This window comes from Sphaeramia orbicularis, chromosome 3 (assembly GCF_902148855.1).
Source record: "Sphaeramia orbicularis chromosome 3, fSphaOr1.1, whole genome shotgun sequence".
NCBI classification, from domain to species: Eukaryota; Metazoa; Chordata; class Actinopteri; order Kurtiformes; family Apogonidae; genus Sphaeramia; species Sphaeramia orbicularis.
This window is the reverse complement of record NC_043959.1, coordinates 20,702,932-20,727,455: the sequence shown is the minus strand read 5'-3', so window position 1 is coordinate 20,727,455 and position 24,524 is coordinate 20,702,932. Positions and strand designations below refer to the sequence as shown.

The 24,524-nt window shown below is 36.0% G+C and overlaps 1 protein-coding gene and 1 non-coding gene across 2 annotated transcripts; both read right to left on the bottom strand.

The window, feature by feature from the left end:
* Positions 1-361: 361 nt before the first annotated feature.
* trnaq-cug (transfer RNA glutamine (anticodon CUG)) lies at positions 362-433 on the bottom strand. The gene has a single exon. It is a non-coding gene; the product is annotated as a tRNA-Gln (tRNA).
* Positions 434-4,236: 3,803 nt separating this feature from the next.
* On the bottom strand, positions 4,237-24,325 carry LOC115416900 (calcium and integrin-binding family member 2-like). The gene is made up of 6 exons (XM_030130773.1): positions 24,062-24,325; positions 23,729-23,763; positions 15,693-15,804; positions 10,999-11,146; positions 10,462-10,657; positions 4,237-5,106 (listed from the first exon to the last, which is right to left on the bottom strand). Exons 1-6 carry the CDS (start codon positions 24,110-24,112, stop codon positions 5,085-5,087), a joined length of 564 nt encoding a protein of 187 aa, XP_029986633.1. The 5' UTR covers positions 24,113-24,325; the 3' UTR covers positions 4,237-5,084.
* Positions 24,326-24,524: the final 199 nt, after the last annotated feature.

Here is a 24,524-nt window from a genome sequence, read left to right as displayed (position 1 = left end):
GTGAAATATAGAGAAAAATAAGAAATGGGGTATTTGTATAAATATGTACGTATATAAATAGAGATGATACAAATCAATTCATAGGAGGTTTAACTAATTTAAAGACATGATTGTCTTCTGATGACCTCCTAATTATTTCTTTTCTTTCCATTTCCCCTTTCTTAAGCAGGTCTTCTAACAGTGTCCTCTGCATTTTGCATTTTCCAGTGAAAGTCTTATTTTTATACAGTTCATAAGTCATACAATACAGGATCATGTATAGGACAGTTAAAGAGAGGGGATCAGGAAACAAAGGAGCCACATGTGAGCTTAAAACAGAAGGTGAAGGAATAAGAATGAGGAAAGGGAACAAACAAAACTCAGGTTCCACCGAGATTTGAACTCGGATCGCTGGATTCAGAGTCCAGAGTGCTAACCATTACACCATGGAACCACATGACGACACCAAACACAGACTGTAGATCATAAAGTATACACATTTATATGTTTGTGGTTGAATTGATGTACTATATTGTTGATCTGTGTGTCTACTGTATGGATGTTTGTCTAAAAAATACAAAATCAGACCTAGAATTGAAAGCTTTGTGTGACTTCCGGGTTCGCTGCCAAACGCAAAATCTTACATCCAAAAACTAACAGTAATAATCAACGTACATGCACAACAAAAACTATATGTATACTCTAAAATTATCTATTTTAACTGAACACGATTCAGATTTAAAGCTAAAAAGCACGTGAACAGCCTCAGTTTGCGTTCCGGGGTTTGTAGTTCCGGTTCAGGCCACCAGAGGTCAGTGTGGCACCACAGGATCTGCAGCCCACTGTGTTTGTCAGCTACAACACAACAGCCTAAATAAACCTGTCTTCCCTCCAAACGTCACTGTTTTCAAAGCCCTTTTTTCCAATTACGTACACAATTTGAGAAACAGTATAAATTCTAAAGCAAATAAAACAAAAAAATATGTCAAATGTATAATCTTATTTAATTTGTATAATTTCTATTTTTTCCTCGAGCAATTTTTTATTTTTATTACATGTTTATTTATTTATTTATTTATTTATTTATTTATTTATTTATTTTTCTTTCCTAATGTCTTACATGTGTTTCTCTATATAATGTAAAAGATTTTGTGAATTATGGAACTTTCTACCCTTGTTGTTGTATACTATTACGTGTATTTACTGTTCAATGTTAATTGTTCAAATAAAAAAATAAAAAAAACTTGTCTTCCCTTTGTTTTCTTTGGGTATATCATCTTCTTTTTTGACATGCATGTGCATGTACATGCTGTTTAGACATGTCTGCACGAAAAATACCTTTTAATACTTTTTTTTTTTTAAATAAGAAGTCAAAAAACTTGGAAAATGGTTCATAGTCTGCTTAGTGATCAACCACATGGCTGTAATAAAGTTTACCGTATAATGTCATGCTTTAATCTAAAAATACAAAGCATTTGAATATAAGAAGAAAAACAGAATCTTGAGACCCTTTGAAGCTCATTGAAAGGTCAGTTCAAATATATGACCATTATTCTGTCTAGAGTCATACGTACAGAATGTATGAGAGAAGAGATTAAACATACACTTACAAACAACAGATAAATATGTTTAAATGTGAAATAGCAGACTCTAGTGTCCGCTGAAATGAACACAAATCCAGATGGATGTGTTTTACATACACTAAACAAAAACATAAATGCAACACTTTTGTTTTTCCTTTAATTTTTGACAAAGTGAAATCAAGGATGTAGTTTTTTGAAATATAAAACAGATCTATTCTTTTTAAATTCTGTTCACTGAGCCTTTCTTCTACTACTCCGTCCTCCTGACAGGTGTGTCCTATCAGGATGCTGATCAGATCATCATTTGGTCCAGGCGAGTCTCAGGTTGGACACAATAAAAGGACATGGATTCAGAGTAAACTTATTTGTTAATAACATAACTACTATAAAACAGAGGGATGAACCACCCATATTTTCTGTATTTCTTTATATAAACACTGACAGTGTTGGTGTAAAGTAGCTGCTATTGGATCCCATGTAACTGAATCCTAACTCCATCAGTGTGTTCAGAATGGGAAACTGCAGACTGAGGATCCAGGAGGCGCTAATCACATCGATCCGCCTGAACTGACGGGAAACATGAGCGTTTGTTTTGTTTTGAGGATGGAGGCGTCAGACAAACACCACTCGTCCAGGACCAGAGTGGATGCTGCCTCCCTCGGTGGGGTAAACATGTGGTTCAGGCCTACTGGGGGGGTTGCTGATGCAGCAGGCAGAGGCCGATGCTGCAGCAGGAACACGGTGTCATCACCACACTCGGCTGCTCACATTAATCAGGATGAATGTCTGGATGAGCTTGCACTGCTGCAGCCTCTCAACAGCAGCCTGGACCTCAGAGCAACCACGGCCGCTTCATGTGTTTCTGATGTACGGCTTCATATGTGGGTGCTTCTATGAAACTGGTCCTAAAACAGGACATGGGGGCTAAAAATTCAAACCAGATGTAGACTAATGTTATGAAGCAAGTTTGGAAGCACTTTGGGTCTATTTTAAAAATAAATACTGAGATAAAAGAGAAACTATTTTTCAGATACAACACATTTTTATATGATTTTACATGATGTTTAATACAAAAATCTGCATGCAACAAGGTCAAAAGGACACAAAAATTTTAATTTATTCTCTCACAGGTACATTTTGGGAATCAAACTAATTATGCAAGGCAGAGTGTTTCATAAAAATGATCGCCGTTGCAAAATCATTCTCTATTTATATGCATTTAACTGGGCAGGTTCTGTATGTAATGCAAGTGGACACGATGGGTTACATACAAAACCTGGATTAAGACTGAGATTCATGAAAAACCCACACATGTGGGTTAGAAAAACTACTAGGATCGACAAATTTAACACAGCGTCTTTATTTATAGTGGAATATATGACCATTTATGGCTATGTGGTCCAGGTAAAATGCACTGACACCTCAGTAGTTTTTCATGTCCCAGTTTCGGTCCTATTTTTGGCCCCAATATTTTATTAAAAATTCATTAATTTTGGGATGGCTCAGAGCAAGAGTATAATTTTTTTGCATTTCATCATTAGGTCCATCCTGGGGGGAATATGTCTTAGTGTACCTTTTATTAGTGGGTCTTAAAAAGCTGGAAAAGTGACAGGTACCGAAATGTACCCAGTTTCATAGAAGCACCCATTTGCAACTGAAAAGAGTCAGTTATGCACCAAAACTGACAACACTCAGGCTGCAACACCTCTGTGTTTAGAGGAGGAAACTATGACCAAGAAATAAAACATATAATTATCTGTTCTGTACTCTAATTCGGTCTTATTTTTAGTTTTTGTAATTTTTTATTTGTTTATTATGCGTAAGTGTAATATTGAAATCCCAATGTGTATGGCGTCCAAAAATGAACTTTGATATAGTGGACTGTTTTTTTCTGATTTATATAAATTCACCTTCATTGTCACACTGGAAATGAGAGTTGAGTTATTATTTGAACATAGAAAAGGCAATAGCCATGGAAAAGAACAAATTAACCCAATTTGAAATTATATGGGGAAAAGTGTTAGAAAAATTGATCATGTAAAAGGAAAAAAAGTCCAGGTACAAGGATGTTGATTTTGTGATTGTTGTTTTGGTTTGTTTGTACTCATTAAGAGTATTTGTCTTAATTTTGTGGATTGAAAAAGTTTAAATAAAATTACATTTTACAAAAAAGAAATCCCAATGTGTATGTAATGTAATGTATCTCTAAAAAATACTTTTGCAGTATATTCATATCTTCTTAACATCAGGTGAATAAAAGGATTCCAATAATGTTCCTGATCTGATAAAAACATATTATCATGTTGTTACTAACTGCATCTGTCCCATTAAACTAAAATGTCACTGTTAATTAAATTTTAACCCTTTACTTCCCTTCATTTGTAAACATCATTTGTGCCCGAGTTGTGTGAGACTAGGATGAAAAAGTGGAAGTTCTGATAAAACTTTACTTTAAATGACTGAACTGATTTCCAGAAATGCATAAAAACCGAAGTGTCATCCCGGAGGAGGTTAATGGAATGGAGTTGAGCTAATGTTTTGGATCTGATGGCTTTTCTTCGCCGCCGTTCGTCACTTCACTGGGCCGATGTGACAGGACGGCGATCATTACGTTCACCTGAAAAACGAGGCGAGAATCCGTTCACTTTGGGAAGAAGCTTCAAGGAGCATCGAGCAACAGATAAAATCATTTATTTCATTCTTGCCAGAGAACATTTTACCTAAATGGGTGGAAGCTGTTATATCAAGTTTTTAGGCAGGAAAAGGTTATCAAAGCTTAACTTTACAGTGGAGATGACAGAGAGCCCTTGAACTACAGTTTACTATGATTGTCATTATGCACCAGTACTTGTCACAAATACCAGATGGTAAAAATTAACACCTAGAAGCAATTTACACTGCATCCATGCACTTATTGAACAAAGTTTGCATAGCTCTTGACTGTTTTGCCCTTTAAAACTGTGCTTTAAAAAAAAAAATACTGGCTTTTCTGCAAAGCACTTAAGTCAGAAAAGCCTTGTACTGTTTCCTCTGTGGCATCGTCCTCTGATTCCTGCCCTAAAACGCCTCACGAAACCTTCAAGGACATCCTCAACCGACATCATCCTCGGTGCAGATAAGCTCTCTTGGTATCAAAATTAGCCCCGTCGTGTTTTTATCGGCCCTGGACAGAGCTCCTCAACGTCCGCCTCGTAATAAGTCTTGAATAATTTTAAGAGAAAGGTTTCATGCATGAGTGATTCTCTCTCTGTTGTCACTTCGCTTGTGATGCAAATTGGCAAAAAAACAAATGCCTGTGCTTGTGTTGGACAGAGACCACACAGTCCAGAGGAGACTCTCAGGTCCTGCTGAAGGTCCGACCTGAAGGAGGAGCCTCGTTAGAAAGGACAGGCACTGTGTTGTGTTGTGGTGGGTAGGCGGGTTGGAATCTGGAGGACCTTCACCGTCTGGATCAGGAGGCGGGTCAGAGGGTCGGAGGGTCAGAGGGTGGCGTCTTTCCTCTACCGTTGCAAACACCACGGTTCATATTCGTATGTGGAAGTTACTGCAAGACACAGAAACAGCAATGAGTGATATCTGTCAAACCAGAGCGAGTCTTCAGGCCCAGAAATTAGATAAAAGTAAACCAAAACTAACTTCAAATAAGTAAAAGAACATCAACTTTTACATCATATACATGTTTCATGCTCATAATATAGTTCATTGTGAGGGAACACTGATAATTTTCAGTCCTGTTCCAAACAATAAAAGCTCTTTTTCCTTATTTCATTAGATAGTTCATATTCATTTGAGCAGTGTCACATATATGATGACGATAAGGATGATGATGATGACTGTAGTAAAACATCCATGGTTCTGAAATAATCCCTTCTTCTCAGTTCTCATATTGAAGCTCCTACATCTGTAAATCCTCATTGGTCCTTGATGCTCCATCCTTGATTTTTGTGGGACGTCCTTTGAGATGATGCACCCAAATTAATTTCACCAAATGCAGGAAGTGGACTACAAAGCAGGGCATTGTGGGTAAACACATGTGGCAGAAATGCAAGTTGCCCTGCACTGACCTTTTTCACACATGCAGGAAATATGTAATCATCGTGGAAAAGGACTTCCTGCCAAAGAAAGAGCGCTAAAGCCTAAGTGACAAAGATTCTTACGAACGATGGTTTTGTACAAAATCTGGACATTGTAGACATGCTCCCTCCACGAATGTCGGAGAACTCCAGATTTCGTACGAACTGGAAGATTCTTACAAACCCATCGTTCATAAAAATCTTTGTGACTGAGGCATTAGTGCTCTTTCCCTGAAAATTACAACATTTGGTCTCAGAAAATGATTTTAAAAAACAGGCATTTTTGGTCCGTTTTTCCATTTGTTTCAGGTCGTAACTTTCTTTTTTGTTATTAGAAAGAGAAAATGAAAATCAATCAATTTTTCTTTTAAATTTGGTTTATCTGTTTTGACACTGAAAAAGAAAAATGCCTTGAAATTCAATTTTAGAATAGAATACAATACAATACAATGCAATACAATACAATACAATACAATAGACTTTCTTTGCCATTTAATTCTATTTTAAAATGAAAATCAATTAACCACTAGTCTTTCTTTTGTTTATGAAAAGAAAATCCAATTACCAAAAGATACACTGACTGGAAAACCTTTTTTTTTTTTTTTTTGATTTGTACATGAATAATGAAATAACGAGTCATTTTTTCATTTTCCGATTGTGGATTCTCAACTGAATATGAAAAGAATGAATGATACCCAGATTTAGACAGCCTTATCAGATCATTTTACCTCATGGCCATGTCCGGTCCATGTGACCTGAAATTGTCCATGAGGTTAAAAAAATAACTACATTACAATAACTATTAGAATATGTGAACAAGTACAGACGGTCAGGATAAAACAGCCACAGCAGGTTATTGGGTTTGGATGAGGTTGGTACTGCCCTGCAGAGGCTCGTGTCTCATCCGTCCTCATATTCCCTCTGACTCATGCTTTACCCACAGCTCTATCAGCCCTCACACATTATCTAACTGCACCATTATTCCAGTTATCTGACCTGGTGTTCATGGCGGTAAGAGCCCAGGAGCTGATCTGAGACGCTGTGATAGACTGATTTATGGCTGAAATCACTGACCGGCTAAAGTGACCCTTCCTCATTGTCTTCTTCTTCTTCTTTTTTCCAGGCGTGTTCTTTCTGCATGGTTTGGGCAGAGGAATGACAGCCATTTACTGCAGAGTGATGGATTGGACGGCAGTAAAAGGAGTTTGATCAAGCTGCACTGTTGGTTTTGTGGGTTTCATCTGTGAATGAGCCACAGCTTTATGCAGAACAGTGTCCTGGTTGGAAACTCTTAAGGCGAGTGCAGGTTGGAGCCAAACCAGAGCCTTACTTTATTATTTTCTGTCTTTTTTATCGATTGTGACAGCTGGCAAGATGTTCTGATGAACTCTTTTGGATGAGAAATGAAACACGAACAAAACCAGTATAGTTAAACTTCGAATAACTACTAAGAACTCTCCACTCCATGTGCAAATGCTAATGCTAATACTAGATGTGAACGCTAATACTAGAGGCAAATGCTAATACTAGATGCAAAAGGTCATACTATAATACTAGACGCAAATGCTCATACTAGAAGCTAATGCTAATACTAGATGTGAATGCTAATACTAGATGTGAATGCTAATACTAGATGTGAATGCTAATACTAGAGGCGAATGCTAATACTAGATGCAAATGCTCATACTAGAAGCTAACGCTAATACTAGATGCAAATGCTCATACTAGAAGGTAATGCTTATACTAGATATGAATGCTAATACTAGAGGTGAATGCTAATATTAGATGTGAATGCTAATACTAGATGTGAATGCTAATACTAGAGGCGAATGCTAATACTAGATACAAATGCTCATACTAGAAGCTAACGCTAATACTAGATGCAAATGCTCATACCAGAAGGTAATGCTAATACTAGATATGAATGCTAATACTAGAGGCGAATGCTAATACTAGATGCAAATACTCATACTAGAAGCTAATGCTAATACTAGATGTGAATGCTAATACTAGAGGTGAATGCTAATACTAGATGCGAATGCTAATACTAGAGGAGAATGCTAATACTAGATGCAAATGCTCATACTAGAAGCTAATGCTAATACTAGATGCAAATGCTCATACTAGAAGCTAATGCTAACACTAGATGCAAATGTTCATAGAGGGAATGCACATACGTCACTTCCCCCCGGGCCACGCCCCTCTAAGTCAGACTGAGTGGCAAAAACCAACCTACTCAACATGACAGAGTATAGTAGTAACTACAGTGAAACCAGGAAAAATGTGGAATATAACATGAAATTAAAGGCATTAAAGATTAAATTAAAGATTTTCTTGGCGGTGATTGCCAAGGTAAAGGCCCAGCAGTAGTGCTCACAGTTCACTACTGATTTACTGGAGTTGAACCCTTAGTTATGACCCAAGTGAGTGGATGATCTACTGGTACTTTTGATATTTAAGTACAGTTAACATCAAATACTTGATCCAACACAGCTACAACAGCTTTGTGCCAGAGTACCCCCTTATTTGGAAAACTAGGTTAGCCTCAGTTTAAGCTAGTTTACAAATCATGTAGAGCACAAGGTTCATAATCACACAACTGAAGACAAAAACGTTTCACTTATGAAATATAGAACTAAATGACAGATGCTAACATTAAGAGCTTCACTAAGAAGTAACGTTAGCCAAAATGATATGTAATTTAAGATATGACTTTGCATAAGAATACAGCATAAATTAACATTATCTGACACGAAATGCCAACCATAAATCCAGGTTTCGTTGCCTGGATTCCAGTTATTTCTACGAATTGCAGCGATCCATCTGCTTCTTCTGTCTTTGGCTTTAGGTCGCTGCTAAAATGATAGCTCCGAGTGCTTTTTAAAACTATTTGTGCAATCAATGGCACAACAGCTCTTCCCCATTTTTTAGATTGTTCTAAAGTTTTTGCAGTATTCAAGCCAAAGCCGCTACTCATCTCCCTCTTTCTGCCACTCAGAGGACGTAACTGCGGTGATTTCAGCTAGCGGTGACGTCATGTGCATACCTTCTATACTAGAAGATAATGCTAACACTAGAAGCTAATACTAATAGTAGAAGCTAATGCTAATACTAGAAGTGAATGCTAAAACTAGAAGCTAATGCTAATACTAAAAACTAATGCTAATAAAAAAATTCAGCAATTAGAAAAATAATGAAGCTAAGAACCAGGTTCAGACACCCCAGCAGATGCTTCAGGACAGCAAGACGAAGATCGAATTCATCAGGATGCAGATCCTTAAGGCCAGCCAGGCCAACGAACTGAACTTCGAGAACAATGAAGTGATAGCGCTGTGTGCGTTTGGATGGGCAAAACGCAGAGACTGAATTTCATAAATCATGAAGGGAATTAACCTGTATTTTTTTAGAACACTGAAGGTGATCAGTCCTAACTTAGTTAAGTAATTCACACACAATACCAGGACTGTCACCAAGTTTCAACAGTGGGCATTTCTCAATATTAAGTTCACAGAGTTAGAACAGTCCCAGAGAATGGACTTCCTAAGAACAGAAGTCTGTCTATAACTGAACGGCTTCGTACTTGTGAATTTCCCCCCGTCTCTGCTGTATTTACACCATCAGCTCGCTAACATATTTCCCTTAAATCACCACAATGTCACTTGATTTGATTTCAGTACCTCTGTACTAGCATTTACATGTCATTTATACATTTGTATATTTTTCAAAACTGTAATATGTTTTGTTGAATCCCATAACATGATAATACAGACGTATTTCTTGTTATTCTGCCTCTCGCTCGTCTTTATACATACATTGTATCACATCATCTTGTTACAGTCATCTAGTCAATTAAACATTTCTGAATTAAGATTTCACAGAACCTGCCGTAGTATTCAAGAGTAGCACAAAGTGCATCTTAGGATATTTGCCAGCCAAGTCTACATGAGTCCCTAACCAGTGCATCCTTGATTGAAAAGGGTCATATTTTGCTAAACCCATTTTTATTAGTCTTTGGTTCATTTATTTTTGTATTTGGACCCTAATAGTTCATAAAGTTTGAATTTGAACCTTCCAGGTGCTGAAAAACTATCTTTATATTAATTCTGGCAAAAATCGAGGGGATTTCTACAAGGCGTTTCAATTCCTGCTTAATTTGTTACATTTTATAACTAGTTACATCATGACAATTGCACATATAAGGTCAAGCCTTCCAACAAACATTTCTCCGACTATGACATAATTGTTTGTCAGCAGCAGCGGTTGTAGTAAAAACTGAAAATATGTCCAAACTTGGAGCCGATTACCTAAAATGTTCAGTTGTTGGTTGTATTAATGAACTCAAGTGGCTGAACAGGACAGAAAGCAAAGTCAACAACCTGGAGGGGGCGGGACCTGAAGTAGCTCATGTGCATTTAAAGGGCCAGCGTTCCAAACCACCTTTCTCCTGTCATTACTCAGAAATAGGGTTGAAGATGTACCTGTGGAGTTGAATGAATGAAGAATTCAGACCCAAACAGAGCATTTACAGTTTACGGAGACCACAGGGAAATGTTTGAAAATGAAGAATTACATTTAAAAAAAAGCAAAATATCACTCCTTTAAGCTAGCAGACATGAATAACATCTGTATATTCCATGCATTCTTGGTTTGTGCAAACTTTCAAATGGAACAGTACTTGGGCCATGACTGATGACGTTTCACAAGATCACGAGAATGGAAGAACAGACAAGAACAAGTACTGAGAAATGATAAGTGTTCTGAAAAGCTAAATCAGAGTTCCTCATGGGTAAGAACTCACATCAGATGAACATATAAAATCATCTCACCTCAAAAAATCCGGAGCCTTCGAGATCATGTTCTCGAAGTCAGCGAAGGAGAGCTTGTTGTCTCCATCCAGGTCGGCCTCCTCGATGGCCTTATCACACACCAGCGTGACCTCCTCCGGGGTCAGCTCACCTTTGGTCAGCTTGTTCAGGGTCTTCTCCAGGTCCTCCTTACAGATGAAGTTATCCCTGTTAAAGTCTGGACCAGAACGAGGAGAACACGATCAGATCCCTGATTCATGATTAAAATAAACAGGAATAAAGCTAAGATCAAATAAGATAAAATAAGACAAGATAAGGTAAGGTAATATAAGATATGAAGACATAAGGAAGGTAAGATAAGATAAGGTAAGATAAGATAAGATAAGATAAGATAAGATAAGATAAGATAAGATAAGATAAGATAAGAGAAGAGAAGAGAAGAGAAGAGAAGATAAGATAAGATAAGACTTCATTTATCCCACTGTGGGGAAATTTTTCCGTTAACAGCAACAACATACAACAAGCATGTGCAGAGTAAAGGCAAAAACAAAAGCCCACCATAGATCTTGAAGGCGTAAATGGTCTTGAGTTCTCTGGGCGAGGTCTCACAGAGAACGGAGAACATGTCGACAAAGTCATTGAAGGTCAGGTTTCCATGTCCATCTTCTGAAAACGTCTCCACTATTCTGTCTCGAAATGGATTCTCCTGTCAGGACAAGACAAATGTGCAAAATTAGACACTAAAACTGGCGGATTGGAGTGTTTTTTTTTAGCTTTTTACTATAGCAGGTGATGCTGTGAGTTAATAAATTCACCTTAAATATCAATAGTTTCTGTTCATGTTATTGGTTTTCTTCATGACATATGGTTTACTGATGCATGGATGATTAATCTCTGAATGTAATTTGGATTTTTACCAGGTTACACTGATCTACAAGTAAAACAAATCCAGAATAAAAGTATCTGTTTATTTATTTAATCCATGAATATATACATTAATTGTACAGTTTTTTCAAATCATAGTTTGAGTTTCAATAGATGTCCATTGTTGTCCAAAAACTATTAAAACACATAATCAAATTAATTTATTTTATGTCTTCTTTTTGGATGTGTGTGTTTATATATTTTTGCTGGAGTATGAGGTGCATCAGGGTTGCAGTGGGGGGTTACATAACTATGATGTTCTATTTTATGTACATTCAATTGTACAGTTATGATTGTTACAATATAAAAATTCACTAAAAAAAAACTTTGGAAAAAAACAAAACAAAACACATAATCAGTCATACACTCATGTTTTTTTTAAACTAAATGCACCATTATCCTTCTAACAGTTCTGTAATATAAAGGAATCCTTTTGTAAAATAATCAAAACCCACCATTTTCTGTTATTTATTGTGTTGATTTATAAAAATGAATGTTAAGTACAGCTCTAGTGACAAATTATTAGAATGCTTGAGGAGATTAGCATTAAATATGTATTTTAATGGAATAAAAAATCAAAAGACTATAAATATATTAAAATCATAACTTAATGTAATGATGGAACCACACATGCTCTACGTCAGTCCATTAAACCAGCTTTGTCTGACATTAAATCACCGCATCATCCATTCGTCTCCATTCATCTGCCTCAGACATCACCATAATAAACACGGTGTTTGGTTTCTACATCAGCGCCTGGAGTAAATCCTCCCATCATTCTCCACTCCTGACGTTGTTATGTTAATTAACATCAGCGTCTGAAGGTGAGACACTCATTTGGAGCTGAACCCTGGGCTGTCGACAGACCATCATTCACTGCCGTAAACCAGACACCAAACACAACGCTGTGCACATCTGCTGTGGTCAAACACCGTCATGAACACTGAATGTGACGATGGCATTAAAGGGAAAGAACACATTAGTGAAACTATTCTATTAGTCAGCACTTTGGTCCACAGGCTCATATGCTAAAAAGCATAAATCCCCATTAATCTAATCTAAGAACACATGAATCCCATATCGATTGACAGTTTCCAGGTGTTTTTAGTCATATTTTCAATTAGCACAGAAAAAAGAAAATTGCAAAAGAATTTCATGCCTGATAATAATTTAATTTTAATTTAACAATTTTAGGCAATGGAAAAACGATTAATAATAACAATAAAATGGTAGAAATAACAGTAATGTGTGTGAATGTACCACTGAATTAATAAAAAAAAATTTACATGAATCACATAAAATCAAAGTGTGCAAACAAATCAGATTAGCCCATTTATCACCATTTGTTTTAATATTATCCTCTGAATTTTGCATTTTTACTAGTGAAAATCATCTGTTTTCTAATGTTTAATTGACTGATCATGAAGATGTTCATAAAAGCTCAGAGTAAAGTCAAAAGTTATTGTATCAAAACCAAAAAACTTATCTTATTTAAAAGGAATATTTTGTCTTGAAACACCAGTGGATACCATTAAGCCACTTGTTTCCAGTAGGAATCATTTCAATGTAACACAGGAAGCGGGTGATTCATTCATTTAAACCAAGTGATGATCAGAAAACAGCAAAGGTAAGACAACAGTCATCATCACCTCTTCATAATGTGACCTTTATTTCTGCTCTTCTTTGCCCCCTTCAGTGAATTTTATTGGTAGAGAAATAATCCTTGTACTGTTGGGTCTGTTTAATGTTAGCTTAGCGCTGTTAGCTTAGCGCTGCAAAGTTTGTCTCATTGTTCTTTTGTTTTATTTTATTCAATTATTCCTGATATTCACTGGTCTCACACTGGTTTATATTTGTCTGTTTAAGTGCTTGTTATGTGGATTGTGATCTGTTTTCTTAAAAATTGGTCTTGTTTAACTTTTAGCTGATATTCTTCTGGTTACCTGGATGAAAAGGTAAAAGTCACATTAAATCTGCTTTTCAGACATTTTTAATATGTACCACCCCAATTTAAGTGAGAACATTTGAGTTAAAATGATAGTCTAATCTCTCATTTGAAGTGTCAATAATTAATGTATACATTTTTTAAAAAATGTTTTTATTGTTTCATTTATCAAAATATGAATGAATGAATGTTTATTTCCGTTAAATACAAAACACATACATATTAAAAAACAAACAAACAAACAAACATAAAATTAACACAATTTGTAACTGAAAAAGGAAGAAGCTGAAGCCAGAGGCTTATTTCTGCTTCTCCTATTCCCATCCTTACTCCAAGTCCACACCTGAAGTTGCAGCAGATTAGTACTTAAACACAAATTATACCACATTATAAGTCACTTTGAAATCATATTACTTTCATAGCCCTTATGTCAAAAGTCTAGCAGGGACTTAATGGATACTTAATGTACCCTTCAGTCCCATGGATGTACCAAATAAACCCACCTCATGATTTGTAGATGGATGGATGGATGGATGGATGGATGGATGGATGGATGGATGGATGGATGGATGGATGGCTAGATAGATAGATAGATAGATAGATAGATAGATAGATAGATAGATAGATAGATAGATAGATAGATAGATAGATAGATAGATCGATCGATCCTAACAATCCAAACTTGTTCTATTAAAATCTGTAGGCTAATCTCATACCTCTCAATAGGTATTTTCATTTTCTTACGGTAAAAAGTATGATTTATGTAACACGCAGCTTCCGTAGAAGAAATATGACAAAGCAAATATGGTGATTTATCTTTTTAAAAATTTGACTCACAAGTCACAAGTGGGCTTCTATGGTACATGGGCTCAGTAGGGACATTTACCCTATATTACTGCAAGCATCATGTAGCGTTACCATGGTAACACAGATGAAACTGTGATTGCCCACCAAGCTTAAGAGGCTACAAACATCAATTATCTGTTTTATTTCATCTGATTTTTTAGACATTGTTCTAATGATTTTAACACTGGTCCTCGTGTTTCTGAGTAACAGTCGATGTTCATCTGGTTTGAGTTGAATGATCAGATCAGTGTGTGGTTGTGATCATGTGCATAGTTTGGGTCCACATTGTGCTTCAGCCTCCCACTGCCTCGTCTTTTTGGACTAATGGACCATTTTATTATACTCATTTACAAGCACACTGTCTTTACAATAGATAAAAGTGGTAGTAACTGAATATCGCCAGAAGTGTTCCTGGGTACAAATCCATTAGGTGCATTAACAGAGCATGGCATAAAGTAATGGAACGCTTCAAATGTAATATAGAGTAACAAACAAATATGTAATAAACACACGAGACTTTATGTTAAACTTGTCCACTTTTTTTAAGCTTTTTTTTTTTCATTAAAGCTTTAAAAGTTGTTTTATTTGCCTGAATTATTACTATATTAATGCTTTAAATGCTCTTTTATCCCTGTGCTGCTTTTGCTGCAGTGCATGTTTCATTAGGTTTTAAGATCCAGTACATGATGTAAACAAATTGAATATGTTTTATCTCTCAATAAAAATTTGGACGGTATAAAACTGTTCTTCACATCGTGAATCAGGCCTCAGTTCCATCTGGTTTTAAGTTACTACATGCATCAAAATATCCTGCATTAGTAGAGAACATGCACGTTTAACTCATAAAGACCCAGGGCTACTTTTGTGGCAGTTCCCAAATGAATTTTTCTCTTGATTTAACCTTTCTAAGCAATCTATCCCTATTTATTACAACACTGTCCTGAATATTTTGCATTTTTCACTGTGAATCATCTATTTTCTGATATCAAATTTCTTATATTTAATTTAGATGATCATGAAAACTCAAAGGTTATTATATCAAAACCAAAAAAATAAATAAATTAAGAAAAAGTGACCTTTTCAGTAAAATATATCACAAACTGAATATAAAACATGTGTCTCCATTCACTGTCACTGATCCAACTCCATGGGTTTTACTGGTGAATCCGTGTTGTAAAACATGACAGTGTTTCCACGATAACTACAGAGCTTCTGAACATCCAAATGGGTCATATCTGATGACCATGAAAAGATGACACCAATTATTTACATTGATTGATAGGATTAGTGGATCAACAGTTATTACATATTTTACTTCAGTAGATGCTTTTGGTTGGCAGCAGATGTTTGGGTCTTTATGGGTTAATGTAGCTGGAAAGTAAGAGGACAAGTTTATCATTTAAACCTGCAGAGATGAGTTTCCAACAGGTCAGGTTCTACTGTTCTGTCTCCAACCATGTCTACAGTGTGTCCAGTTTTAACAAAATAAAAAACAAACAGAATAGATGGAGTCGGAGCATTGTGTATGATTCTGTACCTTTAGTTCAGGCATGGTGATGATCAGAGTCAGTGGAACTCTAATGTCTGGGTTGTTGGTGTAGTCCAGTGGCACTAAATGTGGAGCCAGTTCACGGTATCGACCATGTAACCTGGAACAGCAGAGGACACAGGACATGTTAGAAGGCATGCACTAAAAGTGTTTTCATCTTTTTCTCCTGTAAAATGCATTGTGTTAGGGTTATTTTTAAGGAACAATATTCAAAGAGTTGAAATGCTGCTGCAAAATGTCTATCCTTGATATGTACAGGGTGGGGAAGCAAAATTTACAATGAACATTTAGTTGTTTTTTCTCAGCAGGCACTACGTCAGTTGTTTTGAAACCAAACATATATTGATGTCATAATCATACCTAACACTATTATCCATACCTTTTCAGAAACTTTTGCCCATATGAGTAATCAGGAAAGCAAACGTCAAAGAGTGTGTGATTTGCTGAATGCACTCGTCACACCAAAGGAGATTTCAAAAATAGTTGGAGTGTCCATAAAGACTGTTTATAATGTAAAGAAGAGAATGACTATGAGCAAAACTATTACGAGAAAGTCTGGAAGTGGAGGAAGCAACAAAAAATGTACCAAAGCTTTTATTAAAGCTCTCAAATCCAAAATCCTAAAGGATCCAACCAAATCCATGAGAAAAATGGCAATTGAACTTGAGGTAGACAACAAGACCGTTAGAAATGCAGAAAAATATGATTTGAAGTTAAAATCTTACACAAGAACACCAAAACACTTGTTGACAACAGCAACAAATCCACCTTTAGCAATTTTTGGGAATCATGTTTATGGCCGCCTTCTAGCCCAGATCTAAACCCTCTGGATTATGCTGTTTGGGGCGTTTTAGAACATGCTACCAATAGAACATCACACAGCAATGTCGACTTTCTTAAAGATACTATTAAAGAAGAATGGGAGAAGTTGTCACCTGAATATTTGAGGAACACTTGCGCAAGTTTCAGGAAGCGTGTGAAGGCAGTTATTGAGAAAGAAGGAGGACACATAGAATAAAAACATTTTCTATTATGTACATTTTCTTGTGGCAAATAAATTGTCATGACTTTCAATAAACTAATTGGTCAATCACTGTCTTTCAATCCCTGCCTCAAAATATTGTAAATTTTGCTTCCCCACCCTGTATAGCAATTTTACGTTTTGTGCATAGTCAGAATTTAGTCTGATATGTGTAGGATTTTTCAGTTACTTATGGGATCTGACATTTTTAAATTTGAGGCTTTTTGTTCATGTTACCTAGCTGTTATTAGTGTTTCCACCAATATGAAACAGGTCTCTTACAACTTAATTTTGTTAATTTTTTTTTTTACTAATTTTGTTCATTTTTACCTATTTTATTTAGTGTTTGTTCAATTTATTGCCTATTTTGTTATTTTTTCCTCAGTTTTGTTCAATTTGTGGCTTATTTTGTTCATGTTACTTATTATTTTGTTGATTTATTACACATTTTTGTAAACTTTATTGATCACTTTGGCTGTTTTTGTTTATTTTCTCGTGTTTTTACTTACTTCTATTGATTTTATTTATTATTTAATATATAAGTGTGTCCATCCACTGTCATTGATCTAACTCCATTGGTTTTACTGGTGAATCAATGTTGTAGAAGATAACGGTGTTCCCACCAATATAAAACAAGTCTCTTAAACCTTAATTTTGTTAATTTTTTATTCATTTTGTTCATTTTTACCCATTTTATTTAGTGTTTCTTCAATTTGTTACCTATTTTGTTATTTTTTCTTCAGTTTTGTTCTATTTGTGGCTTACTTTGTTCATGTTACTTATTATTTTGTTGCTTAATTACACATTTTTGTTAACTTTATTGATCACTTTGGTTGTTTCTGTTCATTTTGTTGTGTTTTTACTCATTTTTATTGATTCTATTTATTATTTAATACTGAGTGTATCCATCCACTGTCATTGATCCAACTCCATGGGTTTTACTGGTGAATCAATGTTGTAGAAGATGATGGTGTTTCCACGTTCACTACAGAGCCTCTGAACATCCAAATGGGTCATATCTGATGACCATGAAAAGATGACAAACTGTATTTTACACTAATTATTTACATGTATTGATAGGATTAATGGATCAACAGCTTTTAAACAGTTTAGATCAATAGATAGTTTGGATCATGGTGGACATTTAGGTCTTTAAGGCCCATATTTTGGTTGTTTCTGGTTCTGGTTCTGCACATTTTTACTGATAGATGATATAAAACTGGCAAAATGACATATGCATCAACAAGCTTGCGTACATTTTTAAGGTCTAGAATTTTCACACCTAGTTTTTGTTATGTTTTTTGATCCTAAAAACTCCCGGAGCCTACAGACACATGAAATTTACTTGTTTTCTGTCAAATTTCCACCTCAGCCAAACATCAGGCGTGTGTTTCTGTGTAATCATTTGGACAGTTTAGTTAATTGATATAGAAACAGGAGCCTGAACGCAGCACCGAGGAGAAAACACTCAACTGATTAATGAAGAGAAAATGTAAGAATTCCTGCAGCAGCAGCACTCAGCGCCCAGCGAGTATTCATTATGAAACCATGAGCGTTAATAACACACATAAATCTGACAGTACAGGAGAAGCAGCGCTGAAATAACCCTGACCTACTGTACAGCTCCACAAAACAAATGGACGATGGAAAAAAAAACTGGTGCTTTACAGGTTTTTAATTGTAGCTGGAGAGATTTCAACCCATAAGTCAGTGAGGAGGCAGGATGAACGAGGAAAACAACATGGAGACAGATTCAGAAGAAAGAGGAGGATGAAGACTGATGGATGTTTGGACCATCAACAGGAAAAAAAAAAAAAGTTTAATTGGGATAATAATTGATATTATTGACTGACAATGCAACTGTTTTTTGTTATAACTTTTAGGTCATAATCCCACAGTTTCAATTAAAGTTCTAAATTCATCTGAAAAACATTAACACAGACCCTTCTTGTTCATTTGCAGTTACACTATATGGTCAAAAGTATGTGGACATGTTGAATTCAGGTGTTTCTTTTCTAACAATAATGAGAAATGTCATAATATAGGTTTAATATTGGGATAAATATCATTCCATTGGTTAGTTTGGTTTAAACTGTTATCTTTGCTTCCAAAATGCCTCAGAGATGGTTTTTACTGAATTTTTCTCAATATTGATTTTTTTTTTATCCATGACTATAATTTTAAATGTTCTACCTCTAAATTTCTAAAATATTTTTTGTGCTCTGACTGTAAACAATCATTTTCTACTACAACTAACCATCTACTTTCTTCACATCTCACTTAAACTTCAAGGAAATATTGGCGTTTTTATCTCAAATCAGCATGAACAGGACATCTTACAACTGTAGACATGAGTCCCAATACTTTTGTCCATATAGTTTATAAACATCAACCTTTCCTTAAATATCCCAGACCCCTGTTAGAAAAGAAACACCTGAATTCAATATGTCTCAAAACTTTTATCCATATAGTGTATCTCTTATTGTTCCTTAGTCCTTCTATACAGTGATCTGATCCAACTCTGCTTTATTTACACAGAATCGCCAAAATAAGCATCAGGAGAAATATTTTTTATTTGTCTGACTGATCAGTAGATTGGATTTTCTAAATTATGTTTATGACCCAACAGATGTTAATGTTTCCTTCAGCTCCAGACTCCACGTACAGGACCTCTACTAAAAGATGAAGAACCTGAAGATGACAAGAAAATGGGTTTGGTAGAAGTTTAAGGATTAGAATATTAAACTTGTATATAGTGATAGTGTTTATTATATACAGGGTGTCCCATAAGTCTCCATACATAGGAGACGTAATACATTCCATACATATATGGTTCTAACATGTATTTCTTTATATTTCTTCTTTATAGTTCTTCAGCAGACACGCATTGAAATGTGTTCCCGACAAAATGGCAGTCGTATAGAGCATATTATATAAATAAAAATGGTTTATGTCAAGAAACGTTTATTTTCCTATGTATGGAGACTTATGGGACACCCTGTAGTTATATGGATGGTAGAGGTTTCTATTAATGGTACTTAGGCTACGTTCAGACTGCAAACAAATGTGGTCCAAATCTGATTTTTTCACCCATATGTGACCTGTATCTGATCTGTTAAAGACAGTTTGAACAGCACAAATCCGACCCAGGCCACTTTCATATGTGGTCCTAAATCCAATTCATTCATTCATTTTCTGAACCCACTTTTTCCTCACTAGGGTCACGGGGGTCGCTTGGAGCCTATCCTAGCTACATAGGGGCGAAGGTGGGGTACACCCTGGACAAGTCGCCAGTTCATCGCAGGGCTGAACATATAGAGACAACCAGTCACTCTCACATTCACACCTATGGGCAATTTAGATTAACCAATTAACCTATTAGTGCATGTGTTTGGATGGTGGGAGGAAGCCGGAGTACCCGGAAAGAACCCACTCAGACACGGGGAGAACATGTAAACTCCATACAGAAAGGTCCCACCCCCCCTCCCAACCCAGGACCTTCTTGGTGTGAGGCACGAGTGCTAACCACTGCACCACCGTGTCACCTAAATCCAATTCGTATCTGATATTTTTTTAGTAATATTTTGCAGTGCAACTTCAGACTGAAGTCGCATTGCAAAATATCAGATACGAATTGGAAAAAAAAAAAAAAAATCCAATTCGTATCTGATATTTTGCAATGCGACTTCAGTCTGAATGGCCAGGTTGCAATTTATCTGACCTTTACGTCATTGAACTCTGACAAACCTCACAATTCTGCGTCCCTCCATATTTACTTCTGTAAACACAGTGCGTGCCTGTGTGGTCACGTATTCTGTCAGACCTCTTTTGCACATGTGGGTCACTTCAGGGTTGCATTCAGTTCATAATCAAAACTGATAGAAGTCACATTTAATGTGTAATATGAACGAGCACACACACAAAAAAAAATCAGATTTCACTAAAAAATCAGAATTGTGCATTAAGACCTGCTGTGTGAACGTAGCCTAACACTTGTAGTAGTAGTATATCCACTGTTAATACTTGTATTTGGAGTAATAGTATTAACAGTTATGGGTATTTGTACTAGTTATGGGTAGTTATACTAGTAACAGCAGGTCTAGTTTTATAGAGTCATAGTTTAGTTCAGTTTGTTTTGCATCCATCCATCCATTTAACCCTCTCTCTTTAACCCCAGCTGGTCAAGGCAGACGTCCATCCTCCAGACTCAGGGTTAAAGGTAGTTTTTCCTTCCACTGTCACCAAGTGTTTGACCAGTGTTTATTCCAGCTCTGAATTTAAAGTGTCTTCAGATAACTTTAGTTATGATGTGGAGCTGTATTAATAAAATTTGATTGATTGATGATTGATTTGAAGTGAAAGTATCTTGTCTGTTCTTTATTTTCTTTCTTGTTATGTTGTATGTGAAAACTTGTTTTGTATGACTATATTGTATGTTATTTGCACTGACTAGTAGTACAGATAATTGGAAGGACCCCAGGAAGAATAGCTGTAGCTACGGTACAGCTAAAGGGGATCCTAAAGAAAGAAAGAAAGAAAGAAAGAAAGTGGTAGTACAGCAGCAAAAATCATTTTCTGATATTTGATGACCTATGTAGGGTTAGGGTTAAACCAGAGGGCGAATGTGAGAGCGAATGAATAATGGGTCAATAATGTAAAGCACTTTGGGTGTCTAGAAAAGCGCTATAGAAATCCAATCCATTATTATTATTATTATTACCACAAATTTTTGGGAAAACCCAAAATTGAGTTTTCCTGTGTTAGGGTTAACCCTATTTTGCATAATATGTAAACAACTATAAGATCTGCATATCGTCATTAACAGTGTTTCTTCTTTAGAGCTACTAGTGTAGGAGTAGCTGTTATTTAGAGGTTATTATAAGAATGAACTAAACTAATTATAAAATGATGGCGCCAGACACTGTAATGGTCTGAGTGGGTGGGATGGTTTGTTTGTTTGTTTGTTTGTTTGTTTGTTTGTTTGTTTGTTATGCAACATTATTAAAATGTCTTAATGAATGTAGGAAAATAGCAGCGGTGGTAAAATGAACTACACATGAATGATTGTTTCACAGTGGCTATGCTTTTAAATATACCTGCACAACCATAAAGGAAGATTCTGAGTGAATGCATGATGAGAGGGATTATTTATTATGTTCTGAATCATCCCAAACAGGATGATTGTTTGTGTCATGTAGTGAAAAGGAAAAAAATAACATGATTAAACATTCAATTCGACTGCGTTTTCATTAAAAATTTACATCAGCTCATGGATTAATCTTATTAATTGGTTGTACTTAATTTATTGTAGAATATTCTTATACATTTTGGAAATTACTGAAGACTCTTAGTGAATATTTTTAATTTTTATGCGCTTAATTACACTGGTCTATGAGTAAAAACCTCTAGAATAACAGCAGAGACACACACACACAATTAGAACAGAATCCGATTGGATATGTCTGATTTTTTTGTTTCCCAATAATTCATGCATGAAAGGGTTAATTTATATTGTACATCAGTGTTATTTAGGTTTAATTATTCTAATGCTTGTAAACTTTGGTCAGTCCCAGTACTGTCTGTTATACTGTTATTCTGCTGCTTATGTAAATATGTATATGAACATGAACATCCTTTAAATCACAAATAAATACACCTGCGCAACTATAAGGGAAGGTTCTGAGTGAAGGCAGGATGAGAGGGATTATTTATTATGTTCTGAATCATCTCCAACATCAAATTTCATTTTGTCGTGTAGGAAAAAAGTAATATGATTAAACATTTAATTTGACTGCGTTTTCATTTTGCCTAGGTCACAAAGATTCTTACGAACAATGGGTTTGTACGAAATCTGGACATCGTAGACATGCTCCCTCCACGAATGTCTATGAACTCCAGATTTCGTACGAACTGGAAGATTCATACAAACCTATCATTCGTAAAAATCTTTGTGACCCAGGCATTAGCGCTTTTTCCTTGAAAATGACAACATCCGGTCTCAGAAAATGAAAAAAACAACAAAAAAACAGGCATTTTTGGTCTGTTTTTCCATTTCTGTCAGGTAGTAACTTTCTTTTTTGTTATTAGAAAGAGAAAACGAAAATCAATCAGTTTTTTAAATTTGGTTTATCTGTTTTGACACTGAAAAAGAAAAACGCCTTGAAATTTGATTTTAATTCCTGTATTTTAAAACGAAAGCCAATTAACCACTAGTTTTTTTTTGTTTGTTTGTTTCTGAAAAGAAAATCCAATTACCAAAAGATACACTAACTGTATAGCCTGTACACATTTACTACTTATTACTAGGGCTGTATTGGCAAGAATCTGTCATTACGATACAAATCACAATGCTAGAATCACGATACGATATATCACGATATATCGTGATACTGTTAAAAGGCAATTTTTTGTTTGTTTCTTTTTTTAGAATTATTATTTCCTGGAAGAATTGAATTACACCAGAAATATGCACAAATACTAAATACGTTTTCGTTTGATCAGAACAGGATCTAAAGCTATATCGCAAAATTTCCCTTTGTTAAAACTTAAATTATGTTTTACGGACATTACATTTTAAGATCCTGTTCAAATATTCATGTTCTATTTGTTCATAACTAACATCAGAACATTATTTTTGTGCAACCCCAACAAAGGAACTAACACTATTTAATAAAAGAGTGTTAAATAATAATAAATAAGATATAAACAGTAAAGAAAACCAAAAAACAAATATAAACTGTCATATCTGCATTTGAATAAATACCTACAAATATCAATACAGTATTGTTAGATGAAATATCGCGATATATTGCAGAACCGATATTTTCGAACACCCCTACTAATTATTATTATTGTTATTGTTGTTGTTGTTGTTGTTATTTGTATTATTTGTACTGTTTGTTTGTTTGTTTTTAACTGTTGTGGGATCAGTAAAGTTTCATCCATAATTCCAGATGATGAATCACAGGTATTAATGTGTGTAAAACAGACTGTTCACACTCACCTAAGGATTTCTTTGCGGGTGAAGAAGGTGCAGTCCTGTGGAAATAAAGAGTGAAAGGTCAGACACAGGGAGGATGTGTTTCCATGCCATCGGTCAGGGATGGACATCAGCATCACTGGGATGCGGAGGCTGGAGCTCGGCCAATCCCAGCAACAGGAGGCCCCTGTCTACCCCTATGCATCCTCTGCTCTAGCCCTGCTTTCACTCCTTCATCTTCTGTTTTCCTCCATCACATCCTCATGTTCCATATCAGTGTCCACTTTCAGGTCACCGTGGACCTCTACATACCCCCACGCGCCTCTCCATCCTCCAGACTCTGGGGCTGGTCCTCACCTGAAACGCCTCCAGCTGCTCATCGGTGAAGGTTGTCTGCTTGTTGCCCATCCTTGTCGTCTGCTTCTCCCATCACACAGACGCATCACACTGGGAGTCTCCGCTTCTGTGTCTGTAAAAGCTTCCAGGACATTTCCACTCACACACTCACACATCTGCGCCCTGCCTCATCCTGGACGCAGGGTTTTTTTCTCATCCGTTTCAGCGCAAAGGAGAAAAGGTGGATTTTACGCATCCGCGGTGAAGAGGAGGAGGAGGAGGAGGAGGAGGAGGAGGAGGAGGAGGAGGAGGAGGAGGAGGAGGAGGAGGCGGTGCGGGTACCAGCGTGGTGCGTTCAGGGGCTGCGCGTAAAGGCTGGCTTCATGATGGGAGTTACATTCAAATGGAGCTCAATTATTGAATTATTGTTCTTTATCAGTTTAACTTCATTGTTGATCATTGCAACTGGGATTCATAACTTATT